Below are 24,113 nucleotides of genomic sequence, written 5' to 3'. Positions count from 1 at the left end.
TACTTGAATTGTTTTAATACATTCTTTAAGCATCTTTATTTTCTTTACTGATTACTTGAACATACATACTTTCTTATATTAGTGTTTCATTACTTTGTACTCTTTAACATAATATTGTGTAGTATATATTATGGCGCATTGGCCAAAAATGGTATGCTATAATATTACACAGAATAATAATGAAGAATTGTTCTTATAGAAAACACATAGCTTCAACGCCGCGCCAAGGGTGGCTGCCGACCAGGTGCCAATCCTTAATCCCCCACCGCAAATATAAAAATATTATTTAAATTGAAATATATAATAAATGAAAATACATGAAATCTTTATTTTTATCAAAATGTGTATATTAAAACGAAAATTATCTTGATATATTTCATTCCAATGAAAATTGCGCCGCAGACGTTTTTTTAATATTCATTAGAATAATGTCCACATAATAGCGTGAGTTAATTTTCGGGATATAAACAATTATGTATTTAAGCTTGTAGGGAATACATTTCGGTATGTTTTTATAAAACTGTAATGCATGTACATTGTTCGTGGATATTAACTTATAAATCAGATCAGATCAGATATTATGTACCTACTCATGTTTAAATATTCAGTTTAGATACTTAATTGATAATAAAATGTATTTTCTGTGTATTGTCCCGCCCCTTAAATCCTTCTACCTAGAGGTGGTGCACATCCCCAACACCCCCGATTGATGCGTCCCTGCATAGGTTGATGGTTTATTTTTACAATAATAGTAGTAATGGATTCTTACATAGTATATATTGTCAAAACTGAAAAATACCTGTTTTCATCTTAGGGACAACATTGATTTTGGTAATTTTAAAAGTCCCTGACAATCTAAAAATACACATTATATTTTAACATGGAATACGTTTATTGACAGGACCTACCTCGAAAAATCGTACTACGACAATGTCACACGGAGCTGTCACGTTTTTTGTCAACATCTATTATTACAACAGACAACATTTAAAAAATCTTTGGTGTAGCACCATCCCATTCTCACAGCTTGCATACTTTCCATGCTGGAGTTTTTTAGTACTCTACTACTAGTGAAATCGTAGATAATGAATGACATAGTCAAGTAGAACGATAAAAATAAGTATTAAGTAATAAGTAGTAAGTAAGCCAGGACGCAAACCAAAATTCGTGTTGTAATTATTATAAAAAATGATTTTTTCATGAAAACTGAATAATGTTATCATTATTTCTTGATGTAAAAACTAACTACGTCCCCTCGTTCATTTATTTTTATTTTAGTACCTTTTTAATATTCATATTTTGAACTCAAAACTGATTTCATTTCACGACAATGACACATTAGCATTATACCCCGTTTACACGTGCATGGATTTACTGTTGACAGTACGTATTATCGCGCCCATAACAAGAAAATGTGTGGGTAAACATGTATTATCCTGCAGTTGCAAGCTTGCATGCATGAATCAAAAAAAATTGGAAGCTTCTGAATGTTCATGCGACAGTAGGGATTTTTTTGACCTGCGCCTGCGCAGCAGATCGATAGTGGCGAATCTTTCGGCAAAAAAACGAACTAATACTCATTTTAAGGTTAACCTTTTTTCAATACCTGTCAAATATTACCATACAATGAGAACATCGCGTCTCGCTTACTCTTGAAGAATGAGATTGGGGAGACAGTCAGCACTTTTACGTGTAAACAGTTATTGTCATGATGGTTAAAAATACGCACTATTGCTGCCAGTAAATCCACGCACGTGTACACGTTATTATAGATTTCATCATAATAATCGAGATTGGTTAAAGATTTTGAATCAAGTATACGTACTTACTTATTTCTTGGAATAATGGATTAAAACCTTTTTTATACGATTATAAAACTTCTTTTCTTCTTCAACAGTTATTGTCACGATAGTTTAAAAATACGCAATTGCTGCCAGTAAATCCATGCACGTGCACAGGTGCAATTAGACGAAGTAAAAAATAGTAATAAAAGTAACTGCCTAGTTCCTAAAAGTAAGCTCAGGAATCAATTATTGTTATATTGTGAGGAGGTATTTTTTTATCTGTATTTTCAGCAGCCTTTATCTTCCACCGTAAATGGATTCCAGTTTTCGATACCGACTAATTTACTGGATACGTCCCAAAGCTTTTCTGCCAAAGCTGGATTGCGAGCTTTCTTACTTGGGCGGATCGGCACGCAGTCACTGAAAAGAAAGTCAGACAAAAGTATTATAGTCAAAATTGTTTTATTTAATATTGTGATGCATTAAAATATTCTGCTGTCACTCAATATAAGAAAAAAGTGAAAAGTTTAAATTATGAATGGTCACTAGGTGTATCCAAGAATTTGGCCTGTTATTGGTGATGCCAATAGGAAGGAAAATGCCTATGATAAAAAAAATATTTCGGCTACCTACCAATAATATATCACTCGCTATAATGATCATATTATCAAGAATAGGGGAACTTTTTTGGTTGTAACCCAAAACGTATTTACATATTATTTTGAAAATACCTGAGAATTCCAAAGTATGTAGGTAAGTATGTTTGATTAATAATATTACAATCTCAACTGTTTTTAATTTATTAGCAAGTGCAAGTATGTTTAGATGTTATAGTAATTTGGAAAGGTTCCTGACGCTAGTACTCAACATAAGTAGGTAGGTACTTATTATTAGTACCTTGATTCAAACCACAAAAGTCAGTGACCAATATTAGCGAAATTTGTAAAGCGCTTCAATTGCATGTTATTAGTTAATTTCGTCGGAATTAGACAGGACGCAGGTGGCTAAATTGGTAAATCACATTAGCCCGGAATCCGACGGATACAGGTTCGAGTCCTTTCTGGCGTCATATTATTTTTCAGGTTTAAGTTTCTAAGTTGTTTCCAAATAATGTATGTTTAATAAAGAATGTTACATTCCTGTGAATTAACTATTCCTAGGCACTGACTGATTTTGAGGCCCCCCAAGATAAAATATACAATAAAAGTTTTAATTTGGAACTACCGACATACTTATAGTAATAATATCAATATGTATCTTTCGTATAATCACATTCTGTCCAATTATTATAACTAATATTATAAATAAACTAATTATTATTCAAGTGTTTTTTTTAACAAGAAGGAATATTTATGAGAAATATACATATTTTTAAGATTTTGGTATCCTATAATAAATGTATGACTGATTTGAACTGTTTCGAGGCCCCCTTTAAAATTGTCTTCAATTTAAAATGATTGCGTCATCTGCGTCAAAATTTTACCTGTAGTATAATCCTGTCTCATTGGCACACTTTTCGTCAACAGCACAGTAGATACTCGTCTGGGCGCCGGATTGAGGAGTTTTGATGAAGTAACTTATTGCTTTATAAACAAACCGGGTACCCGGAAGTATCGCAGTATCCAAATGCCTGGCGAGCTCAGTGGCTATAATTCCTGGATGCAGTGAATACACCGTGATACCTTCAATGTTGTTGGCCTAGAAATTATTAAGTTTGCATCATTTTAGTAGATTTAGAATATTCGGCACATTTATCGCACATGTATTTCAAAAGTGACACAACTCAAAAGTGTTTTTTAGTTACCACTATGCACGAGTTTGCGAAACGATTCTCTATGACTCAGCAAAAGCGTAGTAATTCACCTTCAAAAATAGCCGGGCAGATGGCGCATGTGTCAATCTTATTGTTTCAAACCCGTGGTGAATGTGTTTGCCGATTAAAGTTCAAAACTGTATTATATTGAGTTTGGTCATTTATATAGGCGAAACGTAGAGCTTTTAGACGCAACATTTAGAGTTAAGACATTTTTGTTGGTGGAAGTATGAAAAAAAAATGTTTTATTTCGAATTCTGTCATTTTAGCTGATCAAATAAAAATTAAAGGTATTACAACTCAAAATGATTCGGTCTTTTGTGAGTTCACTGGACATCAAGATCGTCACGTCTCAAAAAGAGGGATTTTCAAGGCTTATGAATCTAAATATTCAAAAATTACATTTGATCAATGTTTCTTAGCGTCCATTACATTTGGAAATACTAATTATTTTGCAAATATTTTTCTACATAGCTCAGAAACGGTTTTTGACCTTTTTCTCAAAACGCCGATTTTGAGTTGTGTCACTTTAAAAATACATGTGCGTTATGTTGTATGTCGTTGGCTTCTCCAGGATTTTCATTCATCACAACGATCCAGTAGTGAAGGGTGAAGGCGGGGTGTTAAGATTCGTTGTTAAGAAATCGTAATTTTAAGGAACAGAATGTTGCAGGCAGAGATGGAAAACTCCATAAATAGTTCAATTTTGTACAACAGTCAGAGGCTGCCACTTTCCCACTCAACATTGATTATAACAAAAAGATTAAATATTTATAATGAAAAAGAGTTCCTCTCATACAAAAATGTTCGAGAAATGCATAAAGAAAATTTCGCTATCGCAAAATATACCAAATTCGCTTTGCACACAATCACACTGCACTAAACTTACACAAATATTCAAACTTACAGAAATATTCAAACTTACACAAATATTCAAATTTACACAAATATTCAAACATGGACAAATATTCAAACTTACACAAATATTCAAACTAACACAAATATTCAAACTTACAGAAATATTCAAACTTACACAAATATTCAAACTAACACAAATATTCAAACTTACAGAAATATTCAAACTTACAGAAATATTCAAACTTACACAAATATTCAAACTTAGACAAATATTCAAACTAACACAAATATTCAAACTAACACAAATAATCAAACTAACACAATATAGGGCTATAGGTAGGTACTATGTATATGGAATTTATCATTTAAAGAGCCTAATATGCTGATTTAGGCTGTGTTGTTTTAAACAATCACAATTTAGTACATATTTCTCTGATTTCGTTATGTTCAAATTCAAAATCTAAATATTCGCCACCTTTAACAATATAAATAAATTTATTTTCTTGTTATGAGGGTAATATTATATTGAATGAGATTCATTTCTAAACCAAACTAAATTTTACAAAATCTGTCTGAAGTTAATGTTTGTTTCAATTTAATCGTATTAATCGATTTATATTTTATTTTTTATATAAATTTACTTTTAAATCAACCATTAGACTATCGCAGTTACCTACCTTCAATCTGGTTGCAAGCTCTTTGGTAAACAATATATTGGCTAATTTACTTTGAGAATACGCCGTTGTGGGTCTGTAAGTTCTTCTTTCAAAGTGCAAATCATCAAAGTCTATTGCACCATCTGTAAACAAAAATTGAATTGAGTTCTAACACAATAAAATATAAAGTAATTACTACATTTAACATTTTTACATTAATTTTCGTTTTCATTTTAATTCATTCATCAATTCATTTTAATTTTCGATATTGTTATTTACCAAACGAAGCGACTGCGCCGCAACCGATTCGTCAAAAAAATAAAAGGAGGCCTCCGATGAATTAAATGTTGTAACTTAAAACCAGTCAAAAAGATGCGCGTTTCTCATAAACTGAATGTAAAATACCCAACAGCATAACAAAATTCCTAGATTTATTATTTGGAAAATTTAAAATTCATTGTCATTTTTACAACGTTTTTTTGCAACGTTTTTCTTATGTCGTATTCTTATTTGTCCGGTGGTTGTTTGTCCGGTACAAATCTTGCAATCGATTTTTAATTAACTTACCGACTAGCTAGACATTTGAAACTTTTAGAATATATCAGAACACGATGCCAATGCATTTTTTTAATACTTTTAGCCATCTTTAAGTAGAATTTAATTCATTTTTAGATAATTCTGTTTTGTAAGAAAAGTTATTTCGATACCATTATTGATTGATAGAGGGGGTCTTAGCACCTAAATTATTAAATAATATATACGTGCGTTACTATGGAAATCAATATGAAATGACATTTCATTAATCAGTATTTCTATCAAGTACAAATTTTTTTGATCGTTTAAGCTAGTCAAGTCAAGTTTATATGATTCAACAGAAAATTTAAAAACGTTGTATATAAAAAGTTCTTTTTATCTTGTAATTATTATCGTAGTATGTGTCGGGCCTCTACGTTACCAAACGCCCCACTGGGTAGACGAAAGATTTAAAAATTTAAATACATAATTGTAAAAATATTTGATTCATCACGATAGTAAGTATTTCAAAAATACTATTGTTTTGCATTCCTGTAGGTACCATAATTTTATTAACATTAATATAGTTTTAAATATTATCACAAAAATAATATATTCTGTAGAATTTTCTCTTCACTATTTGGTTTTAATGTGTGTTTCTTTATTTCCATAGTATTTCAAATTAAAATAATATATCTATCAATTTATATTAGCTCTTTTGCTTTAAATATGACATATCGACCATTATTTTTGTATCATTTTAAATCCATAATGAATAACCTTTCTTTTCACGAGGGCCAAATTAATTACCAAACCCTATTTGGGGGCCGCATTTATATATTATATTGTATTATACACTTTCGCATAAATATCCGAACCAATCTCTATATATATAAAAATCTCGTGTCACGGTGTTTGTGGTCGCACTTCTTCGAAATGGCTCGACCGATTTTTATGTTTTTTTTAATGTATATTTTTTAGGTATGAGAATAGGTCAACAAGTATATTTCATACCGCTAGGTGATAAGGGTATCTCTATCCAGAAAATATTTTCTTTTGTTTTTTTGTCAATTTTTTTTTGTATTTTTTTTTTATTATTTGGCATCAAAAAATACATATAACCTCAAATTTTCACCTTCCTACCCTCACCATCCTATTTTTAATCGCGATTTTATTATTTTTGTATGAACAAATTTAACCGTCGTTCGTATTTCAAACAGAACGAAATTATTTATGTTGTTGAATGAAGAGAAGCGTCGCGTCATTTTGACATTTCATTCGGCATATCACAACGCAGTGCGTGCAAAATTTTGTACGATTTATTTTAATTTATCTATTTTTGTGTGCGTGTATTACAGTGCACAATGCCAGCAAGACGCAAGGGGGGCCATTTGGGCCGTTGAACGAATAAAGCAACAAACATGCGAAATAGTAGAGCAGAAAGAACAGATGACCAAATCCAACAAGATAACAAAAACGTGCGTGTGGGCATGTCGCAATTGCGTGCATTTCAATCACAAGAGGCACTAGCTGAACGAAATCAACAACGACAATTGGAACGGAGCCAAGCGCGCCAGTTCGTAGTTAACACACGCAGAGCAAATGACTGACAACGCCAACAAGTACATCGAACATTTACATCCGCTTCGTTCCTTCGTCTCGCATTCGAGTACGAGCCAGATATTGAATATTCCGCTCATCCGAAAGTGCTGATCGGTGCTATGGACAAAGAATGTCTCCATTGTCATGCGATCAAATTCAAACATGAGTCAGCCGGGATGTGTTGCGCATCAGGAAAAGTGCAACTACCATAAAAAAAAAACACCAGAACCATTGAACGGCTTGCTCATTGGCACGGTTCCAGATTCAAACCTGTTCCTAAAGTCCATTCGCACATTCAATTCATGCTTCCAAACAATGAAATTAATATGGACGAATCATCTGGAAAAGAAAATGACACTCACTTTATTGTCGGGTCTGCCGAATGGGATAATCTGTTCTAACGCCATTACAATAAAGGTGATATTGCTATAAATTCCTGATGCTTTTTGTTGGGTCTGCCGAATGGTTCGGTTCGAACGGGTTCGCTCAAATGAACATTGACATTAGAAACACTGCTCTAACGCCATTACAATAAAGGTCATATTGCTATAAATTCCCGATGCGCGATATCGCATAATGGAAATTGCGTGACGTCTACCAATAAATGCGAATGCGCGAATTTACTTGCTAGCTACTGTATTGAGTGCGTCGTCCATTAATAATGTCATTGCTTCCAAATTACTTTGTTTGGAGCAACAGAAATAGTTCACAATACTGCGGTAAATGGTCAAAAATTCCATTCTACGTTCAAAATCAAAGGCCAAGTATACCACAAAGTAGGCTCATTGCTGCCAATGCCAAACGAACCACATATTTTTTTACAAATCTACTTCATGGGCGGTGAGGACATCAATCGTGTGGATAAACGTTGCGGCTACAATAACCTCGATTCGCCTAATGCCAGGCGCATCGTTGGCGAACTGGACGCCCTATTGAATGAGCACAATGAATTATTGAAATTCTTCAAAGCACACATGCACGAATTGCAAAGTAACAATCACGCTATTGTCATCAATCCTGATAAAACACCAGCTGGAGAGCACGTGCGTCGATTCAATGCGCCTGTTGTTAACGACATTGCTGGCTGGGTTGGCGACCGCACATGGACGCGAGAAATCGTGATTCGAAGAAAAAAAACTAATCTGGAGTTCATCGCTGACACACACCGTTCATACGACGCTCTCCAATATCCGCTAATTTTCTGGAAGGGACAAGACGGATATTGCATAAAAATTAAACAACGAGATCCTGTCACAGGTAATTCATTCATCATAAACATCATTACTCATTTTGAATTGAGAATATGAATGGTTGGTGTTTTTTTGTTTTTATCGGCGGTCATCGTCTACAGCGCTCTATTCATCTTTCTGTCATAGATCCCATCCCCACTCACTTACGATACATTCGTTATTTTTTATTTAACAACCAAAATATTCACTAGAAATAATTTATATGGTAGAACAACGTTTGCCGGGTCAGCTAGTTATTTTATGTTTTTTAATTTATTATTCAATAATATATTATGTAAGAAACGAAAGAAAAGGTGTTGAAGTACCTATCGGTATCAAATGATGATAATGCGTCAAATACATTTATCATCACGTTATGTGCTGTCAGTGCTGTCACAGTAAGCTACCGCTACTGGAAAAAGTGTTTAATGTCGTTTTTCTTGGTATTTAAAATATTATCAGATTGATGCTCCCATCCCGTAGCATATTTTGAACCTTTAAACGAACACTGTCAGTTAGATAAACCTGCCGAAATAGCCAGAATAACCTGAGGTCACCTCACGCGTACCGCGCTACATCAGCAACTGCATGACTCAATTAACGTTTTTTATTATGTTCTGCATGCCTACATATTTCGACTCACGTTAAAACGCGCGCTCCGTGTTTTTTTTTTGTCTATCGATTTTCTATTAAATTATTATTTATGTATGGTGATTACGTCTATTATCTATGGTCTACTGGTTGTGTTCTGTTCAAAATATTATCTATTAATGCAATATTGCACGTCATTTTAACGTACGCACACGTAGACACTGTTAATAATTGTAATAATAATTCAAAATTAGAGTTGACACTTGCCATAATTGAATTTACAGAGATAACGATCATTAAAAATATTCTGCAAAATGACAAAACCATAGACTAATTTGTCGCGCTACCAGCATGTAAGAGCACGTGATATGATCATAAGGTAGGTAACTAATCGCAGCATTAGCGGTTTTTAAAAATATAAATACGCCTCGTACTTTGATTTGTCATTATTTGAATAAAATTATCGTTTAACATAATTAAAAGTAAATTACATTCGTGCGCCATCGATGACACGTTCACAATCCGTGCTGGTGTGGACTTCATAATTCGCGGCAGTAACAGCATGGTAAACAGGAAATGTGACAAATGATTAGTCCCCAGTTGAATCTCGAATCCATCTTCCGTCTTCCCCTTCGGGCACACCATCACCCCGGCGTTATTGATTAGGAGGTTGATCTTGGATTCGGTTTCCATAATTTCCTTAGCGCACTGCCTCACTGATGAAAGGGAGTTCAAGTCTAGTTTGATGATTCGGAGTGAGCCCAGGCCCTCGCTGTCTTTACAAGTCGTTTTGATTTCTTCGAAGGCGGCGTTTGCTTTTGTAATGTCGCGACAAGCCATTATCACATGTGCTCCTGAAATCAAATGTAACCACAATTATTATAAAATTAACATTTATAACGTAAAGGCGACACAAGCAGTTTAGAATGCGCGATCACAGATTTCATTGTTGCACCAGTTTGTGGACTCAAATGTTTTTTCAGACGATATACAATTATTTTTAAACATCACATTAGGAACTGATTTAAAAAATACTTTTAGGAAAATAATATGGAGAAATTCATGTTTATTCAGAAAAATTATAGTACCTATTTGCATTGACGTCCCATGTGATTAGGAAGTCATGCATTGCTTCAGGGCGGACTGCGAATAATACAATTTTTGACAGTGCCTACATACCGTCGTGTAGATATTTTTTTCTACGTGGTGCTAAAGATCTTTGTACTTATGATTATATCAGAATTTAAAAATTCTTTCCATATTATTCACCTGTCTACCTGGGAGGCGACACTTTGTCTAGATATGACACTGCGTCTAGGCTGTATATTTTGATTTCAAGATTTGAAGTGTATAAACAACAGGCCCACTTATCCAACCAATTTGTATTTTAAGGGAACGCTGAAAAATCTTTAGGCATGTATGTTTGAGAATCAATACAAAGAAAATTTGTTTACCAAGATAGTTCAAATAATTTGACCCGTTCACAACACAGCGAACTAATTGCATAGTACCTATGCTATGCGACATGATAGACATGACAATGACCTATAAATGGCTTTATGATATTAATTATCTGTATTTTATATTGAGAACATTGATAAAACTGCTATGTATATAAACGCCCACGGTGGCCGCACGACTTAAGCGTTGGACTATAACGCCGTGGGTCCCAGGTTCGAATCCTGGGGTTGGAAAGTACACATATTGTTTTTCAATTTGTGTGAGTCAGGGTATGGACCTAATAGGTTGAGCAAGTGACTGACATCCATTTCTCGTAAAAAAAAAACAAAATCTGTCAATACAAACCTCTACTCTGTGGAGGCCCATATGATCCTATTAGGATCGGACATGGTCGTATTACATATAAACAGAACCTAAATTCCTAATTATATGCCGACATTTTAGCGCTCTTAAAAAAAGAACAATTGACTACGGAGCAGAGAATTGTTTTTAAGGAAAAGCATATTTTCTCACATAACTTTGTTGAATGAAGTTTGTTTATTCAACCAAAAGGATTTTCATATTTATGTTCGCACGGCCCTATTATTTGACCTCTATGACTTATCTATAAACACCAAAGCATTGTCAATAATGCCTCCCAGACGATCACTAATGCTTATTGTCAATACTAAAAATATTTCGGTTTTTAGCAAAATTACTTCATCATTATTTTAAATATTGACAATTCGACAATCTGTACAATAATATTGACATTACAGACAATATACGATATCTGATGACTGACGGTTAACGTAACTGCGTGTAATTTCGTATTACCGATTGACTTGCAGAAACTTAACACTGTTACCGCTTGTTAAAACGTCAAGCATTTCAACAATGTATTATTTTATTATATTCACTAAAACAATCAATTCCATATAATATATATAATGAATTTGGCTCTAATAAACGGTAGAGATTTATTAATTACTACACACATTAACCATTTCGAATACAAACGATTATGTTCGACGTGTACCGGAACCAAAACCTTCATATTATTATAATACCAATTTATATATAAACTAATTGACAAGATTTCTTTATATTGAACATTCATCATACCGATATAACTAATAGAAAAAATCTTTCACAGAAATACGACGCCTGCGCATCTATTCTATACACAAGGCTTCTATCGGCGGCTATCGAGGGTAGTTTATCATATGTATGTATGGAGTTATTATAATTGTTACAATAAGTTAGCCGTGAAAACTGACTATCTCGCTCTAAAAGTTAACTTATCGTAACAATTAACCGCCTCAAAACATAAATATGATAAATTACCCTCGATAGCCGCCGATAGCAGCCTTGTATATAGAATAGATACGCAATGTGATAAACACTTCAAGATGTAAAACAACAAGTTAATTTCATCGTAAATACATAGAACACCCGTGGTTTGATTAGTAAAGAAGTACTTTGGCGCGAATTCAGTAGATACGAGTTCATGTAGGTTCATGTAGTTCATATAATATTATTATATCTGAGGTGTTTTCAAATTATGTAATATGTTAAATTTAAATATGCATGTGAAAGTGCATATTGCGTTAATTAGTATAGGTATGTATGTAGATAGGCAGCCTAATATACAAAATCATCAATATGTTAAATATTTAGAGAACTCACAGAAATCACATATACCATATATAGCACCGAAACGGCAAAATGACTGCTAAAGATGGTGGCTATAAAAATAGGTAATAGTGGTCATGTTTCAATTCAAAAGTGAAGAATATTAATAATTATGTGTCTCCCGATTGTCACAAAAAAGATATCACTAAATTAATGTAAATAACCGATTGTTCCTTTCCTAATAAAATTTACAAAGTGAATTTATATTATATTATGGACAGAACAGAAGAAGTAAGTAGTGTTGAATAAAAAAAATCATTTACCTCTTTTGTAGAAGTCCATGACTGTCACTTTACCAATTCCAGTGTTGCATCCCGTGACGACTGCTGTTTTTCCGTCGAGGCGAGCCTTGCTATGACATTTTCCACTGAAGAACGGCATCTTCTATGCTCTGAAAAAGGGTTACAATATAACAATAATATTACATTCGTCATCAACGAAATAAATTTTGTTAAATTTTCTCTACCTAAAGAAAGAGTTCTCATTTATTTTTTAATAATAGGTAGGGATGAGAAAACATCCGTATAGTTCTAACTTTAATATGACGATATACTGATGAGTAAAAATAAAAATAATTACAAGATAAAAAGAACTGTTTATATACAACGTTTTTAAATTTTCTGTTGAATCATATAAACTTGACAATTCTATGTATTAATAAAAACTTTTTATTGTACTGAATAAATATAGAATACTGAAATGTCATTTTGACATTTCATATTTATTTCTATGGTAACGCACGTATATATTAATAATTTAGTTGCTAGGACCCCCTTAGCATACAACAATAATAACTTTCCATACAAAACAGAATTAACTGAAAATAAATTCAATTCTCCTTAAAAATGGCTAAAAGTATGAAAAGAATGCATTGTCGTCGTGTTCTGATATATTCTAAAAGTTTCAAATGTCTAGCTAGTCGGGAAGTTAGTTAAAAATCTTCAATCGTCCAATACAAATATTGGACAAACAAGAAAAAATTTATACTGGACACACAAGAAAAAATATGTACCGGTAAAACAAGAATACGAGCTAATAAAAACGTGGTAATAAAATAAGCTGTCAAGAAATTGGTAAAAATCATTTAATACCTTTTCAACATGAAATTAAATCGCAATTAATCACCTAATCGTATTAGGCAAGTTTACAGATTCGTCAAATCATGTACAGATATTTCCATGATAATATTTAGATATATCAAAATGATATCACAAATATGTCAAACGCAAAAATGTAAACAAAGACGGCGACTATGAACAAACGGTCATAATTATTAATTCAATCTGTAAACTTACAAAATATTAATTTTGCTCTAGATACCAAATCTAGCACACTAAAAATGCTCCATCGCATCTATTCTATACACAATGCTGCTATCGGTGGCTATCGAGGGTAGTTTATCATATTTTCATACAACAAGTTAGCCGTATAAACTGTCAAAATTGTCTATCTCGCATCTAAAAGAGGTGCTGTTAAAACACAGCACTTCTTGTAACAATTACAACTAACTTATGGTAACAATTATAATATCTCAATACATAAATATGATAAACTACCCTCGATAACCGCCTATAACACCTTGTGTATAGAATAGATACGCAGAAATGCCCATAAGTTAGTGTTGTAATATTAAAATTTCATACTGTTTCTTGTTATAACTCCGTATCTTACTTTACTAAACTCTTCGGTTGGTAAACACTTTGCTATGTTATTATTAATTAATCAGAGTATGTACACTTGTTAGTACACATTACAGGTGTACGACAGATCTACTCACGACAATGACACAGAAGAAACTGCAACGTGACTTTAGTATTTCTTAGTTCATCAAGGATTGCGTTGACAAGGTCAAGCATATCTATGCATATTGATTCACCACATTGTTTATTCGTCAGAATACTGAGGTGGAAATTAATATAGAAAGGTTTGCAAATTAATTTGAGGTAAATCTTTAAAAAAAAAAAAAAAAACTGTTAATGGTAAATAAATTTTTAATGGAATCTAAATGACATAATATAATTTCAAAAAAAAGTGTTGGGAATAGTTTTCACATTACCACACCTATATATACGTGAAACATGATACAAACATGTACCTATAAAAAGTTATGCGTGTTTTATTACGACCAATGAAAAAGTTGTATTCATATTTACATATCAACGTAGGTATCTAATTATAATATTTTAACCTGACGTATCCTCAAATAATAGTATTAATAGCTTTATTCATTAAAATGATGAAAATAGCTAGGTACGTACAATTTACAATATCATATTTTAAAAGTAATTGTAGGTGAAGTGTGCTGTTAATTATATTCCTCCATGTACGTCCTTAATTTTCTTTATGGCCAGAATTAAATATTTTGTGTACCTAGTGCTCTTGTGTTGTTTTGTTGTTTAGTATTTTCATGAGGTGTTTGGGGGTCAATTTCGTGATTATATTGTCTACACAGAGTTCCGAGAGTTCATCGGTACTTTTCTAGTATTGGGTGGTCGTTGATGACATGCCACACAGTTTGAGATGTGTAGCCGTCACATGGACAGCTTTTTAAACCTTTTTAGATATACTCTCAGTCAATTTACTTCAGTTGGTCACCGGTGCACTTGTATTCTTTAAATCCGCAGCTCCTCAATTATTCTAAGACCTTAATAAATAAATCTATTTAAGTAATACAAATACACAACTTTCCATAATAAAAATACATAATATCAATTAAGTAGCAACACTTTTTTTTCATACCCAAATAGTATGTTAATGTTCTACGCTTATTATATTATAAATATATATTGAATAGTGGGGTTCTCCCCCCGTGGCCACTTTCGACGCCTCGATCCCTTCCATTAGGAGGATTCGCCTCAGGACCCCCAACGCGCCCCATCAGGAAACTTTACTCTAAGAAACTTCAAGTATGTAACTACTTTGCATACGTATTTTATGCAATGAACCTATATTTTTTTATTTAAAATTGTCTAATTCTAATGTTTTTGTTTGACTCGTTCTTCTAGTAACACTAAAAATATTAACAAACTAAAGAAATTTTAATACCTATATAATAGATATTATATAATATTATGTTAATAGTACTTTCTTGATTGAATTGAATTAATTGATCATCTGATAACAATAGTTACGACATTTATATTTTTGTAATAGTAATGTTCACTTTGCAATCGCATATAATTTATATATTAAATCGATTTACCCAAATTGGCCACCGGTGCATTTGTATTAGTTTAATAATTATCTAATCAATTAACTGAGAAAATACAACGAAAAACAATGTCAAAGTTTATGTGACTTAATATTTAGGTCAATTTTTAATGTAAAAGAATATTCACAAAGCGGCTCTACCTTAGGGGTTTGTAGGGATCATCCCCACATACCTATTATGTCAAAAATACAGTTAAATATTTTCATCGTTATTGGACATAATATACATGCACACTTAATTGTATGGTTAGATTAAATACTTACATAATTTACTTTATACATCTTAACTCGTCGCTGTTTTATAGTCAAGCAAATATTGTAATAATATAATGTTGGTTTTCCATATGTATGCGGCAATAAAATAGTTATAACAATTAAACGCGCCATTGTACATTGCTATGTACAAATTAAGAAAGTTATTGCGTCTATTTCTGGATAACCGGGATCTATGTGTCCCATCCCGCCGCCGTGGTACACGTCTCGATTTACAATAGATTCAAATGCATTAGCGTTAGTATGCTCCGACTGGGGAGCAATTCGAATAACCCCAAAGTGAGTCAAAACGTCTTGCTAGATGTTATTGGGTAACGGCTCAGATAATGATATTATTTATTCTAAAAAGGATATTTAACATATGAAATTTCCCATTGCTACAAATCATATTATTATTTTAAATAGCTTGGTAGATAATGTATAATATGTGACAGTGGGTAGGCATATTTAATAATTAACGGCTAAACCCCGCCACCTATAAAGTCGTACAGCCGCCACTGCACAAACTATTTATTAAGAAAGTAGGTAATGATGGTTTGCGGACTATAACTCTGTAGGATCGGCAATGAAAATACCATGGGATTTATTTTTTGCAATTTTGAAACCAGTTATGTAAATTCTATAATCGCATATTTTACCTTGAAATCGATTTTTCTGACGGACAAACGACAAATTTTCAGAATGAAACAAGAGAAACATTTTACAATCAGCCAATTTTCCCTAACTTCAATTTCCATGGCTCTTTTTTTAAGTTTTTACTATTCTTCAATTCTCGAGAATATCCATCATAATTTTTCGAGACTTTAAAAAAATGAGAAACTAATTTGTAGATTTCTCGATCACAATATCTACTCTGACAACTTTTTCAGATACCAGGATAGGTATCATATTTTTCGTTAAACTACTATGTTTTAAACTTTATTTCTTGAAGTTTCACGAATAAATTATATTTTCTTTGATCCATACAAGTCGCCTACTGAGTCACAGTTGTATCTTTGTAGTAAAACGGTAAGTGCATATTATTGCCAACATTGAACCTGTATGTCACGGATGTTGGAAAAGATAAATAATTGCAAAAATGGTGACACACTTAAAAAATATTTAATACGACACATATTTCTTTCACGTACTATAACAGTCTATCAAGTACACATACATACAGTCAATTTAATTAACCAGCTGTCTTTTATTAACATTATGTAGCTAATTTTCAAAACTCACCCTTACTATAGTAACGTAAGTGTTACTTACTTACTTATACTTGAAAGTTTACTATGTGAACAAAACACATATAGTAAGAGTATGTACTATTTTTTTTTAATATATTATAATGGTAGATATTTCTATCTTTTAGCGTTGATACTATCAAAAATTAATACACTCCCCCCCTTCCCTTTCCTCAATTAATAAGAATTTCAAGCAAAAATATATATTTGTTTCTATGAAAAAAATATATCATTCACGATTTTTCATTTTTACAACGTTTTTCTTAGCTCGTATTCTTATTTGTCCGGTACAAACATTGCAATCGATTTTTAACTAACTTCCCGACTAGCTATACATTTGAAACTTTTAGAATATATCAGAACAACGTGCTAATGCGTTTTTCAATCAATACTTTTAGCCATTTTTAAGTAGAATTGATTTCATTTTCAGTTAATTCTGTTTTGTATAAAAAGTTATTTCGGAAGAAATCCGTAAAAATTAAAACTATTATTGGTTGCTAAGTGGGTCCTAGCAACTAAATTGTTAATATCAATTATATACGTGCGTTACTATGAAATCAATATGACATTTCAGTATTATTTCTATCAAGTACATTTTTTTTATCGTTTCAGCTAGTCAAGTCAAGCTTATATGATTCAACAGAAAATTTAACAACGTTGTAAGTATATAAAAAGTTATTTTTATCTTGTAATTATTAATACCTTACGATGTGAATTGAACAGTTTTAACGATTAGATTAAAAGTTTGTTTAATTATTATATTATTAAAAAAATATTAATTAAAGTTGGAGAGACATTGTTAGCATCCCGTTGAATGTTTTAATGATGAATCACTGATCGAAAATCAAAATTATTTACATAGCTTTTTTATTTGCACCCTGCCTTTTGAAAACACTGATATGTAATCTTTATAAATTTAATTATTATAATAATGTTATTATAACTATACACACCCACCAATTATTATTAAAATACTATTCAAATCTGAGGTAATAAATCACTGATGTTGTCTAGAGGAATCTCAAAACACAACTAAACCAAACGGTAACCACATTTTTTAAGTCTTAGTTTATTTTGGAAGAGCTTTGAACGTGACCCCATTTTCACTTTGATGTCATTTTTTGTTTACGGTCAAACGGGTTTCTTCTCGTTCACAGGGCTGCCAAAATACATCTCGAAAAAAGAACAAAAGCTTTTTGTAAACACATACATATTATTCGAGAAGAAAAACTCAAATCGTGAAAAGCAGTAAACGTATTATCGATTGAAAGGTATCAAAACAGTTAAAGAGCAAAAAGTACCGACGAACTGTCATTTAAAAATATTGCTATCAATCCGGCATTCTTTATGCATTGGTCTGTTATAAAACATATTTCACTATCTTATATTTGAATGCAAAATGATAAGTGTTCAAAAATGCGATATAACTAATTGTAATGGGTTTTTTTGAATAATTACTACGTGCTGGTTTCTCGGATAGTTGAGCATTTGATAAAGAAGCAAATAATATTTCTGTCTACGAAATGAAAAAACAGATATGCATAAAATCACTTCTTTTCAGGAAGCCCTAAAGAAGATTAAGTTGACCACTTTGTATAGGAACTTCTATATTTCTATGTGACATTTAATAATTAAATGGCATTGATCCGATACGTTCTTTTGCTTATTTATACAAATATCCAACATGGTTAATTTGGTAGTAATATTAAATTCATTTTTAAATTATACAACTTATCTCCGTTTTCTTTTCACATAATTATTATCAAATGAAAATTTTTCGATATTTTCAAAAAAATAATCTGTTTCTAGGAAAAAAATATATCGTTTTTTATCATGATTCCGATGCTTTACGATAGAAACCGAAATGTCGATTTCGTCAAAAATGAATATTCAATAAATCAAGCCCAGTGGCGCAGGGTGGAGGTAGGCTGTTAGTTAGTAGTTAGTATTTGTTTGTATTAAACAGTACAATTTATTTACAGGTGGTTTTGGTTAGTTTTTAAAAATTAACCATGATAGTTTTGGCATGTTATGAGCGATTCGACAAAATAGTGCATACTTGTGCATTCATACATTTGTTTTAGTTGAATTAAAAATGTATATTACACGTGTTGTTGGTTAGTTTTTTAAAATTCATTATGCCCTGCCGAAGCCAAACCATGGTACATAAAAAATATTATTCTATCTATAAAGTAAGTATCCAAAATTATGTATGGTTTAATAGCATTATTTTAGATATTTTATAGATAGACGATTATTTTTTTTCTATTATCTACTATGGCTTGGTTTTCGCAGTTTAAAAAAAACTAACCAACACCATCTGTAAATTGTAGACTTAGTTAAATAAAAACAAATACGTATGACTGACAAAGTTTATTGTGGACTATTTCTGTCGGATAGTAACAGCCTACCTCCACCCTTATTCAAACCTATAGTGTTGATTGGTCCCTTGGTCTGAAATTACGAAGTTTACGTTAGAGGAAGGAGAAGACACCCGAAAGTCAGACTTTCTGGTTCAGAGAGACACGGTTGGCAACCCTGCTGTTATCTTACTATAATGTGAATATAATAAGTAATAACACTACACGTTCACATTGTTTCGCATTGTTATACAGTCAATTACTAGCACCCACTTCTAATAGGTTTGTTGGATGCAATATTTTTTTTCTATAACAAATAATGTGTCTAAAATAAGAAAATGTAGTATCTCACCTGACCTCTTGTTATCGCGTGCACTTTGTGAATACGACATATCATCAAAAAACTCATGTCTGGTAGTTACTAATTTCGTTTATAAAATATCAGGGGTAGCCAATTTTTTTGTTTCTCTGATCGACTTTTTGCAAAAAAATAATGATGTAGTCGCGAGCTGCCTAATTCACTGCATAAATGACCACTTATTATGTTCAATTCAATTCAATTTATTTTTTAACATATTGTGGACATTACAAAGTATTATTTTAAGACATTCACAACATGGCAATAAAAATTATAATAAATAAGAAAAAAAGCGATAAAAATGAAAATATAAAAAGAGAACATAATATATACATACAAAAGCAGTGAAAATACAAGTATACATCAATAGAAGTTCAAAGAAGTATACCAAGTTTGCTTACCGTTGCCTCTGCAACGAGCCCGAAACGTCGAATAAAGAAGGAAGAAGGAGACACGGTGGAAACCTAAGAATATACTACGATATCGCATTAGTGTTGATTTTCACTAGTGCTTATGTGTTATTTTATAATATGTTTTGAGTAAATTTGAGTAAGTTTAAATAGCATACATCGCAATCATTGCATTGATATGTTTTTATTTCCCATTACCTACATATCGTTTAATATTTTCAGAATATCGAAACGCAAGAATTTTAAAGAGAAAACTTTACATTCGTATGGGTTTTCACCAGGATGTTTAACTTTATGCTTCCGAGAAAACCTAATCGCAAACATTTAAATGATAACATTGGTATGATTTTCCATATAATTTCTTACCGTCTGAGTAATAATAATATAATTATTACATTTTTATAAATCTAAAAGCCCTCCAGTAACATCAGTGTTCAAAGGGTGGGTATCCACTGTCCATCAAGATTTACGCGAATCCACGCTTTGTACTATGTTACTCGTAGTGATTATAACTTTACACGAAAATCCTTTATTCTGAGCTCTTGTTTAAATAATGATATTTATTTATACACCATGGTCGATCCATTCAATAATTCACCTGCTTCATTTAAACGCGCTATCTCCAAAATTGTGTATTCATTTAGAAATTAAGCATAGTTTTATGTTACATAATATTATAGCTACTAATCGTGTTAGGTAAGTATTTGTTGTCTGATTTTTTCGGTGCAGTTTTACATTCAAAAAGCTCAATGTGTGTAAAATTATTAAGCAGTTCGATTAGGGGTCGCCAATTTTTTTTTAAGAAGGGCTAAAAACTAAAATATAAATTATGTATGCTCTGCGGGCCAAGAGGCAAACTAAAATATCCGCATATTTGTGTAATAAAAAAGACAAGGTTTCACCAATTTATTAAACAAAATTTAACCTAATAAGAACTGTTTTAAACATCGCTCTAATAGTGACAATATTTATTGCTGTATTTAAAAAAAAGCATTTCTCCAAATTGTGGTTTAAAGTTAGTTCTCTATCATCAAAATCGAGTGTAACTAATGTTCATGTATAACTGTTGAACTGAATTGAGATTTTGCGTAGGTATTTCAGCTTTGAACATTTCTTTTCACACATATACATTAAAATTTAGAATATCATCAGACTGCAGATTTATCACTTCTTGAAGGTTAGGTGGAAGTTCCTCAATTAAAAGGTTTAATGGAAATATTTTCTACACTTGCATTAAGATCCCAAAAACGCCGCTGGAACCGTAGTTTGAGTTCAGAAAAAAACATCCATGGTAATTTGTGTGGGAATGTAGATTTCACAGCGTGGGAAATACACAAAGCAGTTTAGCATCATTTCGGTTATTTAGGCATTATAAAAAGAGACCTGTTTGTCCCGCCTTTTTTAATTGCACTATTTCAATTTCTATGAAACTTTCTATGAACATTGAATCGTTTAACAAATTTGTATTCCCTAATAGGGCAAGCATTATGTAGCACATACGCCTAATCGTAAATTAAATACATGACCCATATAGATTGGAAACTTATCTTTACAAAATATAATTTTATAGAACATAATATTATCAGAATGACCCACGACTTAGTTATCTACCTATTTACCTAAACCTAAAATAAGAATAGAGGGGAAACCCGGGCGATGCTGTGTACAAAAATAATGTCTGATTGTGATAACTGATAAGTGATAATAATACTCATGTTATTATTGTGCATTTGCTGCCAATAAAAAAACGAATGAGCTGCAAGCAACATTATAATGTTGGCTGCCTACCTTTAATTTCTGTCGAATGTAATTACTAATTATATTTCATTAAAAACGGCTTAGCTTCGAGTACTTCATTGCAGTTAGATTCAGCAAAGAATTGGGGCCCAGTCGGATAAGGGGCACTAAATCTACGACGTATGGTAGTTTTTTATTAATTAAATTCGCATCACGATATTTTATATCGATTGTATCAATATATTATGTAGGTACTTATTAAAAATGTCTGAACGCATGGATTTGTTTTTGAAGTACTTCTTTTGGCGCGTTTGGGAAATCAGATCAGAGTGTATTTTTGGCGTGTGACATGACGTAACGCATAATTGATAATTAATATTTTTTCACACGAAAAAAAACGCACTCGATTCGATTCGAACCACCGATTGTTCGGTTATCAGCCAAAGGCACTGTCACGTAGTGGCTTTAATGGGGGTTAGGAATAGGTATGGATGGGAATGTGACAATTAATCAGATTGTGACATAAGGAATAGAGGAGTGGTTATGGGATGTGGAATGGGATAGGGATAAGCATGAGACTCGGGGAAATTGGATGCAGGGTCGTGGATGGTTTGACAATTACCTCTAAGACCTCAGTTACCTGTCCGGTTACTTCGCTCATTCGTTGGATGTTCCTGTATAATAATAAAGTACATAAAGATGGAATAAATATAAGTATCTCGGATTGAGCGCCACTCTATGATGATGCATAGAGACAATAGTGATAAGGAAAATTAAATGAAAAGCAAGTAGAGAAATTTCAACAATTGTATATTAATAAATAAGATAACTTGCGGGCTACAGTGTATAAAAATGTATAATTACTTAAGTGAATCACGAGCACCTAATGCGATACAATATTTAAATAAATAAGAACAAAAACCCAAAAGCTAATTCGAAACAAAGACTACTTCGGTGGACCGTAACATAAATGAACAATAAATACCAATTATACAAAAGGCTCTCCAGCCTTTTCGCTGCCCTCGATTCCTTCCAGGACGGAATCGAGGAGTGCGTCTTCAAACGTGTGGGGACCGTGGAGTTACTCCGATCTCCTGGCGTGGGGGGACGTCCTTCGGATGACCATCGTCCACGTCTCCAAAACGTCAGGAAATCGAAAGCCCTGTGCCCAGGGTCCGAGGCTCGGAACTGGCCAAGACGTCTGCTTCCTTCGAACGATCAAGACTGAGAGCGCGACTCCTGCTTCGCCTTTGTGTAAAAAACCCGCTATCTCCTATAGCGCCGGAAATAGTGTCACGAACTCCGTACAAACTATCCCGTGCGCAGGCGCGATCCGGTCGTACTTTTGCGTAGTGTTGCCCTCGTAAAGACTTCCTTGACTTAGTGTGTTATGTTATAAAATAACATGACAGCACTACCTTTACGCCATGGCATGGTACTGCAATCGTGACGATAATACAGTATAATATTATAGTTTAGAATTGTTCCGTTGCCTAGGCAGCGAAGTTATAATTGTCAGCCATTTGCAATTCCTTACGTTAACAAACGTTTAAACGTCAGAGTGACAGTAAGTACTTTAAAAATAAAAACAATGAGAAACCATTATATAATTTAGTAATATTTAAAGTGTATAGAAATAAACCAACGGCGTTCCAATAAGCGGTCCTTTTTCTTGAGTGTATAATTTAACAAGATAATTAAGAACTAGTTAAAGAATCTAGTTTATCACAAGGTTTTTTTTTGTTTTGTTACGCCAAAGTATAACTTCTAACGCGCGTACAAAAGTACAGACACCGATTTTTTTTTTTTTTAATTCAAATTAGATTGTTAATTTTTTCACCTCAAAATCAGTCCGTGCGTCGGGCCCCTACGTCACTAAACGCGCCACTGCCGAGAAGCAAATGACGATTCTGGGCGTCATACACAAAGAAAACTACTTCACATAGCCGGACAATACCCTCTCTCTTTAGTTGAACTTATTACTTACTTGGTGATCTTGTGAACATAAAAACGATGAAGAATGAATTTTAAAATCGTATAATTTATCGTGTCTTTCACCGATAAGGAGAATAATAATCTGTGTACAGATGTATACAATTAATGTATGCCTACACACAAACTACAAATGGGAATAATGGTATCTCACTTTTTTTTTATTAATAACCATGTCCCTGGTTTTTCGTACAAGGTGGTTGTTGTTAATAATTTCGAACAATCACAAACGCCCAGGCTTTGAGAAAATTACATAAATATTATGTCCTCACCGGATCGAACCCAGATCTCCCGGATAGAAGACCAGCGCCTTACGCACTGCACTACGAGACCAGTATCACCACGTATCTCACGTTTAGAAATATA

At 32.6% G+C, this 24,113-nt stretch overlaps 1 protein-coding gene across 8 annotated transcripts; it reads right to left on the bottom strand.

Annotated features, from left to right (window-relative positions):
* Positions 1 to 304: 304 nt before the first annotated feature.
* On the bottom strand, positions 305 to 23,671 carry LOC147065367 (retinol dehydrogenase 12-like). 8 transcript variants are annotated; one of them, XR_015071847.1, is made up of 7 exons: positions 13,825 to 13,981; positions 12,445 to 12,572; positions 9,538 to 9,900; positions 5,133 to 5,254; positions 3,268 to 3,482; positions 1,763 to 2,204; positions 305 to 1,374 (listed from the first exon to the last, which is right to left on the bottom strand). XR_015071847.1 is itself a non-coding variant. In XM_085957325.1 (6 exons), the coding sequence occupies exons 2-6, from the start codon at positions 12,560 to 12,562 to the stop codon at positions 2,072 to 2,074; spliced, it is 951 nt and encodes a 316-aa protein (XP_085813451.1). In that variant the 5' UTR covers positions 12,563 to 12,572; positions 23,596 to 23,671; the 3' UTR covers positions 305 to 2,071. The 8 variants fall into 8 exon arrangements, 6 of the variants coding, with proteins under 6 accessions (XP_085813451.1, XP_085813452.1, XP_085813453.1 ...); XR_015071848.1 differs by having other exon boundaries at positions 13,853 to 13,981; XM_085957325.1 differs by lacking the exon at positions 13,825 to 13,981 and adding an exon at positions 23,596 to 23,671 and having other exon boundaries at positions 305 to 2,204.
* Between the last annotated feature and the right edge of the window lie 442 nt (positions 23,672 to 24,113).

Source organism: Rhyacophila brunnea, unplaced genomic scaffold, assembly GCF_057557595.1.
Source record: "Rhyacophila brunnea isolate RB1 unplaced genomic scaffold, BYU_Rbru_1.0 scaffold_6, whole genome shotgun sequence".
Classification (NCBI taxonomy): domain Eukaryota; kingdom Metazoa; phylum Arthropoda; class Insecta; order Trichoptera; family Rhyacophilidae; genus Rhyacophila; species Rhyacophila brunnea.
This window is presented reverse-complemented; position numbering and strand designations above follow the sequence as displayed.